Source organism: Brugia malayi (assembly GCF_000002995.4).
Source record: "Brugia malayi strain FR3 genome assembly, contig: Bm_v4_Chr4_scaffold_001, whole genome shotgun sequence".
NCBI classification, from domain to species: domain Eukaryota; kingdom Metazoa; phylum Nematoda; class Chromadorea; order Rhabditida; family Onchocercidae; genus Brugia; species Brugia malayi.
The window spans coordinates 4,826,724-4,842,431 of NW_025062478.1; the positions used below are offsets into that span (position 1 = coordinate 4,826,724).

Here is a 15,708-nt window from a genome sequence, read left to right on the forward strand (position 1 = left end):
AGTCAAAATGTATATTGGACTTGATCGAAGGGGACAATACACGGATTTTGTATTGAGTCTTGAAAATTCCAATTTTCTTCCTTCGCACAGGGATTTTCTATCTAAACACAAATTCAGTTGCAGTGGTGCACATTCCTATGGAAGTGTGCTTGGTAACACGTAGAAATCGGTTCATTTTTAAAGTTAGTTTTATGGAATATTAGTGAGTGGCCTGTACTATTGAACGTGGTAATATATGTTCAAAACATGAACTTTTTGGCTTGGTTTCGGGTTGAGAGAATTTCGTTTAATTTTCTGTTGTTTGAAGAACTTGCATATAATCAAAAAAGTAGCTCTTTTTTGGGTCCTTTCTTATTTTCGCATGTATGATGAATCTCGGTTTTTGGTTAACAAAGGAATTTCGGATTAAGGGTTTTTTGAATTCTTGTTTTGAAGAATGCTGGTTTTATGGGACCGGTGTGATTTCTGTGCAAAGAGTAAACTTTTCGGGATCAGAAGTGGAAGTTAAGGAAAAGTGGTTTTTTTCTTGAAAAATATTCCAATAACTTTAATGTTTAATATTTGTTGACTGACTGGTTAACCTTTATAAGAAGTGTAATTTACTCCATAAGTAACGAGAAAGTGTATTTTTTACGAGTCCTACATCCCTTCTAAAATTGCACTTGATGTAGTGTATTGAGGATTTTAATTTCTGCATATCAAGTCAATCCAATATTTTGTCTTATGTATGAATTACTTTTTTTGGCTCTAATTTTTGATGCGGGTTTTTGTGTCTATTATTTGATATATAATATGATGGTAAACTCGTTCTCTTTATCACTTTGGCGAGTTACCCTATTTCACAGTTTTTTCTGTTTCTGCATCAAATGGAAAAGGTGAAATGACTAGTCAGAGATGATGATTTTTTACCTTAACGATATATTCACATATACATAAAAGGATTGGAGTTGTTTTTCCCTTAAAATTTTATTTAAATGAAAGTTAAAATTTTCAATGAAGTCGATATTAGGTGCATTTTGGAACTGCTATTTTTCGGATCGTAAAGAAATTGTTCAACAGCAGGAAGTTCATCGGTCTCATAAAAAGTCATAAATTTGCGAAATGAAAAGGCGATGTATTGCTGAATCTGATATTCGGCTCATTAATTGGTGCACAGATAGATTAATTTTTTGATACTATTAAGCAATGAAAATTATTTCCTACATTTCTGGCTAACTATTGGGGATGTAATAGTAGTTCGACGCATTTTTTTTTTCTTTTTTTTTTGTGTTTAATTGATATATCTAACGGAATAGGCAGGTCTGTTTCTCAGATGCGAATTCAGATTTCCTATAACCTCAACCATTTATAGGAATGTTCATGCGGTTTAATTTAGCTCTTTGATCGAATTTCTTTTTCAGTTCCAATTTATAAACTTCTGTCACGCTTCATGTGGTAAAACACTTTCAGCAAGTTTAACTTAGGAATAAGGACTTAAATACATTAAACAGAGATGTGCAGGAAGTGGAAAAATGATTTGAAGTGAGACATTCCGGAACTATGAGGAAATATGATTAAAAGTGGGAGGATAATCTACAGTGCAGTAAAATTTTAATATGCAATAATTCTAGTAAGATTAAAGTTTAATATAATATACAATATACGGTTCGTTTATATTTTATTTTTTGATGATCATTTTGTAACTTTTTTTCGATTTTCAGCATATAAATTGACTTTCTATATTTAATACTAAAATGTACGATGATTCGTGGTTATCGTCTTAGACAATGTCTCAACAAATTATTGGTATCTCAACAAAAACAGCAGCGCTACGTTCCTTCTGTATGTTCCAGTATGTAGTTGATTTCATTTCTAACCGTTTCCTTTTCTACTTTTTTTTCTTAATGAACTATAACATACATAAAATATAATTTCTATACAACGATTTTTTCACTATTTCATTCTAGAGCAATGTTTTTAGAAGGGCGCTGATGGCAATGAATTTATTGGATATATCCCAGTTGGTAAGTTTTCTTTTCCTGCACTAATTATCTTTACTGATTTTTGATTTTATTCACATTTAAACGTTAAAATCATATATAAAACATGTGCTTTAATCACTTCGTTGTGTTTCACTTCCATTAATTTATGTTAAATTATCTAAAAAAATTTCCTTATATCAGTTGTACTAAAGGTACACTTATTTGATGTGTCATTTATTTTTTAGTGGGATTGAAATAAGTGGGAAGAGAAAGAAATGGCTTTTTAAAAAAAGTGAAGTAACTGAAAAAAAATAGAGGGAGACGATTTCTAGTAATTATATTTGTTCAGTCAGATATCACTGTTATGCTTATGAATTACTCATGAATTCCTATGACAGTTATCTGTGGATCTGGTGAGCCTGAAACTTTTTGTTTAAAAAGTAACATTTTGAAGTGCTCTTTAAACATTGACTGATTTTTATTTTACTTGGTCAAATGATTGGAAATGACTTTTAAAAAAAAGCTTAAAAGAAAATTCCTGAAACCAATCTTTTTTCGAATTAATTTAGTCATAAAGTTATTTTCGTCTTCAACTGAATGTCAAAAGATTACCTGGAATTCGATCAATTATTTCCATAACTAAAGTATTTTTTCCCACTATAAATTTGAATACTTTACAGATAAAATTGAGAAACGATTTATGCGAAGCAGTGGCCCTGGCGGCCAGAACGTTAACATGGGTATGTTTAGTAGTGGATTAGTTATTTTTTCATATTACTGATTACAGTAGTAATAGTGAAAAAAATTTTTTTGATAACCATCTAACCTTTGAAAGAAGTACACTTTATTCTTTGGAATACTCTTTAGTGGAAACAGTTTTGTTTTGAATTTCGTTTCATAAACTATTAAGACAAGAAATCAGTCACTTTCAATTTTGTGTAGGAAGAAGACCACTGGTATAGTTTAAACTAGAGTATTTCCGGTGCAGTTTATTCATCGTTGTAAATTAGTGAATCGAGATTAATTAATTACGCTCTTGGGCATTTGTTTTCTATACCTGTAGTGTTTCCTGTAGACTGTCTCTAATAATTTGTTTAGATAAGCAGTAGGAAGATGGTAGGTTTCTTGCTCATACCCATAGCGTGACCATTATCGAAGTATTTACTGAAAATTTTTAAACCAGTTAATGATAATTTAGATGCTTCGGTATGTAAACACAAACATACATGACTATATATATACATATTTGTGTACAACATTTTAAACAATCTATAAGTATGATTTATACTAAATTCGATAAATGTTTGACTTTCCACTAAATTTATCACGTAACATCTCTAATATTACATATGGATAGGCTATTTATTAGCTGTTTTCAGAACGACACTATAAATTACTTGAAAAGCATTAAGCATTAAATCTTACTTATATTGCATAGTAGTAGTACGTTTGTCTTAAGTTAATGTTCAAAATGTTAAGAAAAATGCAAAATAAGGATTTAATGATGCTCTGTTTAATTAATTGCGGGAAAATTGATTTCTACGATATGAAAAGTTTGTCTATCAAATTATCGAAAGTAAAAATAAAGTTATTGGATGAAATAATTTTCTGTTTTGAAATACTTTATAAACTACGAGAAAAATTAATTACTGAATTGTTTGATGGAAACATTTATTTATTAACTTAAGCACATTTTATTAAAACTCGTTATGATTTCAGTTGTTTTTATTCTCCTCTCTAAGATACTTTCACTTCCAGTTTAACTGTAATCTTTATCATATGTGATGATTTGCTTTCAGTGAATACAAAATGCCAAATACGATTTAATTTAAATGAAGCAGATTGGTTAAGTCCGGAAATTAAAGAAGTGTTTCGGAAACGATTTGTTCGATTGCTCAGTAAACAAAACGATGTTGTGATTTCGTCAGATAAATCAAGAATTCAGGTAACGCAGTTCTGCTATTGTAGGTCTGAGTTTTTTACTGCACAAATATGTTTACGGATAAATTTTAAGTATCATCGAATATATACTGTTTAAGTTGTTAAAGTTTCCTCATTGATAAGAAAGGGAAATGAAGAATTATTTTTTGAGGCCCAAGAAATTTGAAAAGGCCATAGGGAATTCAATTTCTGGTAAGGCCAGGTATTCATGCACCTATTCATATCTCTTTTTGTAGGCAGAGAATCAGGAAGACTGTTTTGAAAAACTGCAGGCTCTGTTAACAGAGTGCAACAAAGAGCTGCTGGATAATAGATTACCGACAGATCAGGATAAAGCAATTATAGATAATAGGTATACTTTCTAAGTAGCACCAAAATTATTTCTAATTTTAAACACTTTAAGCAGTTTGTAAGGAGGTGAAAATTATGCAGTATTCTGAACACGACTTTCAAATAGTCTTTATATTTATTTATATTTTATATTTTATTTATATTTATATATTCATATTTATTTATTATGTTTTTATATTGTTTACCTGTTGTATTTCCCCTACATTAATTGCTGCTCTTTCTGGAATAGCAGGAAGGGGATAACATTCCTTTTCGTTGTTTTACTGCATTTTCATTTCTTGGTCCGTATGGAATTTCTTAATTCAGTTTATTAGAATAATTTCAATTTTATAAAAGCGATTACATGCTGCAGAGCAATAAAAGCAGCACAGCGAAGATTGTATGCAAAACGTATACAATCCCAGAAGAAGAAAAGTCGAGATCCGTGTGAATCTCTCTGAAGTACTATAGATTGTTTCTGTTTAAATTTATTCGGCATGAAATGTTGTAATGATATTGACAGAATAACAAATGACTGAATTACAACTATTTTTGCTATGCTATTCATTAAATTATTAGGATGTCGAGCAGATTTTATAGTGTTGTAGATGATAGTAAGTATGAAATAAGGACAAAACTGTTATTGTTTTTTTTTTTTTTAATATTTTTTTGTTTGACTGATTTTGGTATTGGATATAAAAAAATCGGATTCATTTCATATTTTAAAAAACTTTGTTTTAAATGCTTTACAAATAGTTCATTTTCCAATTTTTCATCACTGTCGTCAATAAATTTCAAAATTCTCAATATATCTGTATTTGTTTTCATACCGAAATCTTATCGAATGATCTCTGCAGTTCTAGAATTCATTAAATACATATATAAAAAGGCTGTTAAATTCATATCTGATGATTACGTGATTACGTGGATGCCAGTCATTGTTTATTGATGTGTTATATCTAGTACAAATGTTTTATATTTTATGAGGAAATTAAAAAACCTATAATATAACTGTCTGTTTAATGCAGATTATTAATTTCTCATTCAAGCCTTTTTTTTTTAAAATGTAAATATTTTATGCGAGGATCCAACATAGCTACATTGTGAAGATTTAGTATGAATGAATATGTTGTGGACTGATTTTTACTTAAATTACATTGCGATAGCCGCACATTTGCAGGAAAAATAATTTCTAAGAGTAAACATCACAACGAAGCGACAGAGAAAACAGTAGAATAAATTCAATAATGACATAAACAACATTTTTTTAAACTCTAGTAACACACGGAATATTAAAATTAATGAAAAGTGCATTCGGCTTCATCAGGAACAGTGCACCAAAGATCATTCGTAGAATACTGGTTCGATTTACTGTTGATAGAAGTAAAATAACTTATGGTACTGCAAAAATGAATACATCGTGCTGAAACAATATAACATCATTATTTACTCTTGTTCAGACGTATGTACCATGTGGAATTTGTTTTGTTTGCGCAGAAATTACAGTTCTGATTTGCTTAGACAAAACCTAAAACCTTTATTAATTACGAATTTGAACTACATGAAAATAAGTAATCTACAGTTTGTGAATCAGCGTTTGAGCGTTTGAATAGATTTACTAAGATGTTTCTTAATCTAGACTTTTGAATTAATTATTTGCTTGAAATCTTCATTTTAAAAGATTTAACAATGCATGAGTGTGCAAGTAATTATAACTGCATCTAAATTAAAAACCCGTTTTGTCAAATTAAAAAATGTGGGTGCAAGATAGGTTATTTTCCTGAATACCGCTGAATTTAATTCTTTATTTCATGTTTCTCTCCTGATATTTTTCATCATGAACTCTATCTTTCAACATAATTTTTATACAGTTACATCTTTCTTCATTACCATTAACTATCGAATATCTTTTCATCCACTCGGGTTAAATTTATTGGAAAGAAAGTAATTAGTCCAATGTAAAGACGATGATGCACCTTTGGTTATTCTGTAATCATTATGGAATTACATAGTTTTGTAAATTAAAAACGAAGAGAAAACGAAATGAAATGGAAAATGTAGGAGCAGAGCTGAAATAAAAATGATTAGTCTAAGAGGATATTTTTCAGCCAGTAAAATGGTAGTAGGAACGATTCGATCCGTATGCTAACCGTACGAGTGAAATTGAAACGTTGACTTAGTGAATCGAAATTCTTGAAGGTAAAGTGAGAGCGATATGATTCATGCAGTATTTTTTGTGTGAATATGATAAGTTGTTGCATTTATGGAAAAATTTTTTAATCACACCGATATCATTTTAATTTAAAAAAACGAATTAGGAGTGGAATGCAGTAGAAACAGCATATCCTCAATTTCAGTCAAAGAAGAAAATAATGCTAGCACTTCCTATTAAAATTATATTAAAATGATAAAAAATACAATATTGCAGGATTGCTGAACGATAACATAGACACCTGTTATCATGTTGATCGATGGAATTGTCGAAATGAAATGAGCTAAAGATAGATGTGTTACTTGTCATAATTAAACATAAGCAACTAATATTCAAATTATGAATATTACCAAACAAATTGTTTTATAAGTGCTTTATTTTTCTACCATGTATTTAAATATTCTGGAAGAAGTAGAAAGCCATATTAAGGACAAACAATACACATATAAGCATTATTTTAGCATATTATTTAAATATTCTGGAATACTCGAATACTAATGATCGATTTATTTTTGGATTTTCAGTAATCAATTCTTTAAAGTTTAAAGCATTCCAAAACAAATAAAACTTAGATTTTAAATATGAGTAGTAGGAACCAATTACAATAGGATATATTTCCAGCATTTCATTGAAATAATTATAATATGAATATTTAAAATAAAGTATTTCCAATTTTTTTTTTTGCAGATGTAATCCATTAGGTAATTTTTTTATGTCAAAGTCAAATAAGTTATGTTAAAATTTCTGCTTATGAAAGCTAATATAACATGAAATTTGTTTTCAGATCAACTGAAAGATCCAAAGTTGAAGTGTTAAACACATTTGCATTAAAAATTGTATAACTTTTGTTAAGAGTAGCTTTTAAAAATTACATGCATGAAAGGTTTGCAGTGCTTTTTGCAAGACTTGCATTTTTTATAAAAACCACTTTCTAAGCTTATAATTTCAGCTTTTTTCCTACAATATTCTATGTGCGGCAGTATTATATCAGTGTTATGATAACCATATACGTGTTTATTGCTGATAACATGCACTATTACAATGATTCCAACCGATTTGCCTTCTTTGTGTTTGTTTTTGTTTCTTGTTGTTATCTACTGATTCTTATCACTTGCTTATCAATTTCCTTTATATTCCATTTATGTTCATTGGTGAGTTCTTCTTTAAAAAAATGGAAAAAGAAATTCCTCAGATATCTCTGAAATTATGTTGAGAATTTTTTGATGGTAAACGAGTCAGTCGTATTTTTTCATCTAGCAACTACTTTAAAATTTATATCATCTAGTCACATAGCAGTAAACTTTGCACTAAATTTATTTATGAAACAAATAAGTTTATTCACCATCAAAGTGAAATGTGGAAAAAGAATAGTACGTTTTAGAGGATATTCTATCAGCAGCAGAGAAAACAATTATTCGAATATTCTCAGTGATATTTGTTATTTTGAAGAATATCAACTTCTTCAATTTTTTAAAATATTTTGCGAGATGAAATCTTGAAAATTTATAAAATATTTCTTGAATTTGTTTTATAAATGAAAAACTAAGAAAAAATATATATGTATAAAAACGATTGGATTCCACGCAAAGAAAGCATTTAGCTTACTTTCAATGATATTTGTTATCTTGAAGAGTTTGAAGAAAAGGTTTTTGTTTAGAATGAATTAATTATAGTGAAGGTGAATTTGAAAATAATGAAATAAAAAGTGAAATGTGAAGAGAGAAGTTCATTATTCCTCCTTCCACGATTAACTGAGACTATTTATAAATTACCATTTACAATTTTACTCTAACTGTTCATCAATTGGGAATTTCTATGAAAATTTCTCTAAAGCTTTTTTTATTTTCAAAATGTTGCATTCCATTTCAAATGAAATCTAAAACTCATTCTCAAAATCGAAATTTGCATGAAACATTGAGCAGTGAGCGAAGCGTAAAGCATTGCAGTTGTCAGACTTCGACATTACTTACACTGTCATACATTTTATTACCTCAAAATGGAAAAGCGATTTTTGAACTATGAATGGCAAAATGATGAATGACTAAAATATGGCAGATGTCTCCAAAACTTATGCAGTTATTTAATAAAATTTTTTCTCACAAACTTAGTAAATTATGCTAATTAGTTCAATCCTGAATGATTATACTTAGATAACAAGATTTTTTTGAAATAAAATTTTAATAAATATTTATGCTTACTTTTGCAATTACTAGTAATAAATTAAGTCACTTCAAACTATGCATTGCTTTTAATTATTTGTCGATTGTACTTTAACTGATACATAGAAATTTTTTAAGACAAAGGATTTTAATAAATATTTCAGAATCTACTCATTATCATTGCTTCGATTTTTGAATTCAAGCACTCGTTTAGTTTTCATTTCTGACGCTTCAACATTAAAATTTTTGGAGTTGTGAAGAAAAAATCGACCATTCGGCAAGGATGTGATTGAGTGAAGAGAATCATTAACAATTAAATATATAAGCATATGCATGCAAAAATTTCGAGAAAAGGAGAAAAAATAAAATTCTCAGAAATTAGATATTTCAGAATAAATATTAGTATTATTTTCATTTAAATAATTATTGGCAGTGAAATGAAATGAACTTGAATAATAAGAAAATTGCTTTTCCATGAATCACAATAAAATAGAAAATATTTAAGTTTTATAACTTTTGCCCTTTTTTTTGGGGAGGGGGAGGAACTAATAGGGATGAAATTTGCATGTAATTGAAAATGAATAGCTGTAAACTTAAAATTCTGAAATACTTCTTAAAATATGCAACTTTTTCTAAGTCTTACTACTTTATTCATAGTTATTTCGTATTTCCTTTAATGCATTTTTAATATAATGATCAACAATTAGTTATTTATTTATTATGATAATAATACTGATATTAATAAAAAAATAATGCTTCTGATAATTATTGCAATGAATATTAACAACATTTAATTTTAGGTGATTTGATCAGATAAAAAAGTAAAGGCTACCACTTCGATAATTAATCTTTAACAATGAAAAAGGAAGCATTAGGAGAAAGTGAAGAAAACGAAATTCTCTACTGTGGGCATTCGTATAATCAAAAATTTTCACCGCTTCAAACAGTTTCAAGAATTTATATTATCCCTGCTATTTGCATTTTTGGTATTATTGCTAATGTCGTTAACATTTGCATATTTTCTCATAAAAAGGTATAGCAATGCAAAAGAAAAATAAACAAAATGGTAATGACAAAGGTTACTGATGTACAGAAATACTAATATTGATAACAATGATTAGTGATATATGCATGGGTAATACTTTATTTTGGATACTACATTGATTCACTTTAAACCAATCAATGATTATTTTCAAAAATGATCAATTAGTTCTGTTCAGTTTTACACTTCAGATGTACAATCAGTTAATAAATCGATTTCTGCTAACGCTTGCAATCAATGATTTAATGATGCTTTTGGCAACATTTTTCATATTTTCACTACCGGTTATAACCGAAAGAATGGAGAATATATCATTAATCAATATCTCATCCTCACTGCTTGTCTTTTTCTATCCGATTGCTCATACCTCTCATACTTGTGCTGTTTACACAACTATTCTGGTATCCGGTTATCGATATCTTGGCATATGTCATCCGTTCCTGGTAAGAAAATTTAAACTAATTACCGTATTTTTTCAATCTTTTTTTTTTGCCAGAATTTTTATTTTTTAAGCTAATCAAAATATATTTATAAATGCGATGGAGGAAAAATGAGACATAAAATGTCTTTTTATCATTTATTTGTGTTATTAGTAATGTCAACCTTATTCTCTAACAAATATAATCTTTTTATATTTAAATACTTTTTCTTTGTTTAATCTGAACATTTTTTTCATCATAAAATGATAAGTCTATCAAAAATCACTTTGCGCCTTTATAAGTAAAACAGAATTTTGTAGCCTTATCCCATAGATTTCGAACAAGTAATTCATAAAATCGAAATAAGTCTTTGTTACAGAAAATAAATATCTGATCTTCTCGAATCGCAATTTATAAATAGTCCTGTTATTCTGAAAATAACTCAAAGATGATGATAACTTGCTATTATCAGTTCAGTTCTTGCTTTGATTTCTTAAAAAGATAATTTCAAGAGTTTCAGCAAGAAAAGTATGAAGGAACCAAATAAACTGAAAAAGAGCAAAGAAAAATATTTGTACGTAATGAAAAGTAACATATTTCTATTATAATACTTCTTTAATTATTCCATCATATCATGTTATATCGATGGTAAAGATAAGCTCAAATAATGATCATTAATCTTATTTACTTCATATTTTTAATCATTTCTGTTCTCATTTTAAATGTTAAACTTCATCCTAATCTATTTGCATGTCCTTTTGTAGTTTACATTAATCAGTTTCACAGTTATGTGTCTCTTGATATTCTGTTTAATTTTATTCCACAAAATAAAATAAAGTTAAAAGTTTTAGTATTTAGGAGTGAAAGTAAGTCTCCATATATTAGAGGCTACTTCTCAGAACTTTGAAACTAACTGGAAGTTGATGCACTTTTTTATTAGTTATAACTTTATTATAATTGTTACTTTGTTATCATTTGTAGGTATATCGAAATAACAACAATTCTCGATCAATTCATATAGCTATAACAAGTGCTGTGGTATTTTCAGTAGTTTTCAATTTGCCGCGCTGTTTTGAATTCCAGTGTGTTCCATGTCGTAGTGAAATATTTCATCGGTTAATTTTTTTGAACAAATTTTATACTTTCCAATTTTGATGCAATGTTTATCAAAGCAATCCTTTTCTTATTTTATGGAAATGTCAAAATGAATTTCATTTTTTTTAATCGATTAATAAAAACATAATGTTAAAAGTTTTGCGATACAATTGAAAACCTAATCATACTGCTTCAAATTACTGTATTAAACAATTAATCTTTGCTTTTTGATTTTAAATTTATTATGTTTGGAATTTTTTGTATGAATTTTATCTTCATGTTATCAAGTAATATTTGTAAATTACATTAGCAAAAATGCTTTTTCATATATTAATAATAATTCAAATTTTGTTCTATAATTATTCTGCAAGGTTTTTCATTAAGTTGAAACTTTAACGAAGTCGCACAAATATTTGACTTTTTTTCACACTTATAATATTATACCATCAAATAACAAATATTTCAGTATGAGTATAGTAGTTCGTCCAACAATGTTAATGTTTAGCCAAGCTGTTATGATAACTTATCATATCATACTTAACATGATTGTTAAGTTTTTGATACCATTTATTATGCTTACTACTTTCAACTGGAAGATTATCAGGACGTTACATTTATCAAGTTTGTAAGTTTTCTCACTATTTTATGTTTTTTAATTCAATTAATTCATTAAAATACATTGTAATCACTTTACATATGCATATATTTATATAAAATACATGAAGCAACTGAATTTGAAAACTAATCATGTTTTCAAAGTAATTTAAGTTTAATTAATATCGGTTCTTTTTAGATTACGTCGAAGATTGCATGTAATGAATCACCAGATAAAAGCTTCAGATTTAGTGTGTATAAAAGATTTAACTGATGCTGGAAACCTTCACATCATTGTACACAAAAATAAAATAGTCAAGGAAACAGGTGCTTCTTTTATTACCTGTAACTTTTTGCATAAAAATATTAAATTATAGTCAGATTTAATATTACGTAAATAATGATACTATTAATATTGGAATTTTAAAATTACTCTCAAAAGTTTTTCTAAGAAAATGAATTTTCAATGGTATGACCAAATCAAAATTAACAATATCATTTAATTTGTATTATACTTGTCAAAAATCAAATTAGGATTAGAAGGAAGATACCAACTTTTAAAAGTCAAAAAATCTACTAACTACCATTACAGTTAGCATTAATGAATGGAACTGTTTAAAAGTTTGACAAGAACTTTTTCAGACAAAAATTCTCATTTATTGCAGACAAAAGGAACAAAGCAGTGACAATAGCGCTTGTGCTATTGGTAATTCAATTTCTGGTATATAATTCGATTGCATTCACTAATAATATTCTCGAACAAATCTCAACAATTAGCTCAAATAGTTTTCACTACCGTTTTCTCACCGAATTGTCAACTATTTCTATTAGTCTGAACAGTGCTACTACTGCTATTTACTATCTGATATTAAGCAGTAAATATCAAATTATCTGCAAAAAAGTAAGGATATCCAAACGAATCATTGATAACAAAAATTCTTCAATGTTTTTGTTTTGAAGATCAATCACAATCTGTTCCTCCTAAATCAATCCGTTCACAATCTGTTTCGCCTAAATCAGTCCGTTATTCAATTTCTTTGCTGTCGTGATATTACTTCTTCGGTCTACTTCAAGCTCTCATTATACTACACTTTCCTTCTAACCTTAGCAAAATCATATTTAAAAGAAAACTCAGAATTTTTCCACGTTCTAATTGCCTCTTATAGTATATTAAATTAACATTTAATCTATGTGCCACATTCTAATTTTACATTGAAAAGATGAAAAATATAGACTAAATGTTAATTTAATACTGTAAAAGGTTTCAAATATAAAGCAGATTAAAGTCTTCTCCTTGTTTTCTATTGTCGTTCCTCGTCAACTAATCATCCATTAAGTATAAAGAATAATTAATATTGCGACATTATTTTGAGAATTGACAAGACGAAATTATATCAGTGATTACTTGAATATTTAAAAGTTAATTATGCTTTTGCAAAATTAGTGCTGTAAATGTGAATAGATTATCTTTTATATCTATAAACAATGTAGCAATGCACTCTTGTTGCTAATTAATAAGTTCCTCTAAATAATTAAAAGTATTCCTGCTTTTTTCTTGATTTCTTTCTTCAAAAAAATTTTTGAGCTTCATTAAGAACGAATTCTATTCTTTTTGAATGTTATCATAAATTTCAGCAGAATGGGAAGTCTAATGCTACATAATTTATAATTTGAAATTGTGCTATAAACGTTTTTTCAGACTGTTTTTATGTTTGGAAAATTTCTACAAAACGTCAAAATATTTGCGAAAATAAGAGGACGTTAAGATTATAAAGCCAACTGGAATCACTTGATCAATCGAAGTTAAATGATTATTTTTCTTTAAACAACTTTTCCTTTTATAAAATTGAATTTCTTTTAAGAAGATTCGCTTCACAGCATTCTTTGTAATGGAACACTATCACACAAGTAGCTAATCGAAGACTGTCATGAATTTTCAAGGCAGAATTTAAATTCTCTTTGATCAAATATTTAAATATTAGAATGTATAGAATTTTTAATTTTAGACAAAATACCTTTCGGTTATTCTTATTGCCAACAACTTTTCCCAGCAAGTACTTTTTTAGAAAATGTTTGTCATTTCATGCCATTTTCTCCCAAATATTATAATCTTTCCTTATTGCTGAATGAAAATTGTGATGAATCAAAAGAAAGTCTTGTCAAGAAGTTGACATATTTAAGAAAAGAAAAAGAAATTAAATTTAAAGCATATAACATTGAATAAATGAAATTCAATGTGATATTCCTATTTTGGTGATAATAGCAGAATATAGCTTCGAAATTCGAAATTCAAAACAAGAATCTCGAATAATGGAAAATGATTTTGCAGCTGTTAAGTTCATTCTGATTCATTCTCAAGAAATTAATGAATAAATGCTGTGCAAATTGCGTTATTAATACCAGAAGAAATCCTGGTATTAATAACAATTTAAATTAACTAAAATTTAAAGACCGATTTTCGAATTTAACAGGAATGTTGTTGCTCAAAATGGGAATATAACCATAACAAGATTACAACTGTATTATTGGCCTATGATTGTTAGGATAAAATTGATTGGCCTAGTTCTTCTCATCTATAATATTAAATGAGAATGAAAAATCAATTGACATACTTAAAACATTATCATTTAAATAAATTTATCATTCAATTCTTTAAATTAGGTTTAGTGCATTTTATAAAATTCTTTTTAGAAATGAATATTGAAGTGAGGTGAGAAGATCAGTTATAACTTATGGCATGGCGTAATGCATTTCATAATAAGTTTAACATTTATCAGCGAATGATGAAATTGATATCAGAGTGATACCATTAGTTCAAGTGAAATTTGATTTGTGCTCAGTCTAAATGTTAGATAAGTGTTTATTTTGAAGATGAGTTCATTCAATTGAAAAATGGTTTGAAAATTTTATCAAAAATTAAAAAATTTTCAACAAAGTTAAACAAATAATTAGAAACATTCGAAATAAACAGATCAGATTAACAAAGCAATTTGCTGCTTGCTGCAAGATATATACTTTCACAAACAACACCCATCTTTGCATTTAATCTTTTCCGGGCATTCATCACTATCACTGCATTCTATAAGTAAAGAAAATGAAAGTTAGAAGTAAGTAATTGATAAACTTCACTTATATTTCATGATGTAATTCGTCTCAACTTATTTCTCTAAGTTAAAAAAATCCTTCCAATAATCTTTCATGCTTATTTTTTAGATTATCTGAATCATTTCAAACTTTCCAATATTGTTAAAATGCTATCCACTGCAAAAGTACTTAGAAATAATTAAAAATTTAATTTTTAATTATTTCACTTCTTAAACCTAAGTCATTTTAAAATATATAAAATTCATCAATCAAGAACAATTACCACTGGAACTTCAAAATCATCAGTCCAGCTAACTTACCGTCATGTGCGCCAAATTCATGTACAATCACAAGTCGACCTGGATTCCGTCCCACTTGTATCGTTTTCTTCCTTGTATCTGTGCAAGGCTTTTCCAAATGAAATAATTTAGTATACATTTCAACAAGTGCGGGCGTGCATGCTTCAACCAGCAGTACCTGGCACGCCAACATGCTTATAACAATCGCCAAACAAATTTTTTTATTACGGAACATTTTCAATTTCCTCGTTGCTCAATTTAAATTTAAACTGAATTCGATTTGAAGACAAATGCAGATCAAAGTCGAAATAATACCAAAAGTCTGAAAAAAATACAAAGCTTTTCAGGATTAAAATTGTGCGAAACAAAGAAGGATGCTAAATAGAAGCAAGTGATAAATAAATGATAAATGGATCGATGACTAACTTAATTCAATGTCTCTAATACTTAAAACCTCTTTAGTATAATTTCGTCCGTAAATGCTATAATTATTGATAACATTGATAAAACATCCATTTAGATGAGATTTAGCATTGAAAAATATTTTGGCTTTATGGCAATATATTTTTATA

General features: G+C 27.9%; 3 protein-coding genes across 3 annotated transcripts; 2 read left to right on the forward strand and 1 right to left on the reverse strand.

Annotated features, from left to right (window-relative positions):
• Positions 1-1,740: 1,740 nt before the first annotated feature.
• Positions 1,741-4,693, forward strand: Bm5184 (Uncharacterized protein; the record flags this gene model as incomplete). Its single annotated transcript, XM_043081646.1, has 6 exons — positions 1,741-1,821; positions 1,961-2,003; positions 2,642-2,701; positions 3,761-3,906; positions 4,139-4,254; positions 4,606-4,693. 6 exons carry the CDS (start codon positions 1,741-1,743, stop codon positions 4,691-4,693), a joined length of 534 nt encoding a protein of 177 aa, XP_042937580.1.
• A 7,281-nt stretch (positions 4,694-11,974) lies between these two features.
• On the forward strand, positions 11,975-12,439 carry Bm4981 (Uncharacterized protein; the record flags this gene model as incomplete). Its single annotated transcript, XM_043081647.1, has 2 exons — positions 11,975-12,080; positions 12,396-12,439. The coding sequence occupies 2 exons, from the start codon at positions 11,975-11,977 to the stop codon at positions 12,437-12,439; spliced, it is 150 nt and encodes a 49-aa protein (XP_042937581.1).
• Positions 12,440-14,770: 2,331 nt separating this feature from the next.
• Positions 14,771-15,329, reverse strand: Bm10025 (Uncharacterized protein; the record flags this gene model as incomplete). Its single annotated transcript, XM_001902040.2, has 2 exons — positions 14,771-14,832; positions 15,158-15,329. The coding sequence occupies 2 exons, from the start codon at positions 15,327-15,329 to the stop codon at positions 14,771-14,773; spliced, it is 234 nt and encodes a 77-aa protein (XP_001902075.2).
• Between the last annotated feature and the right edge of the window lie 379 nt (positions 15,330-15,708).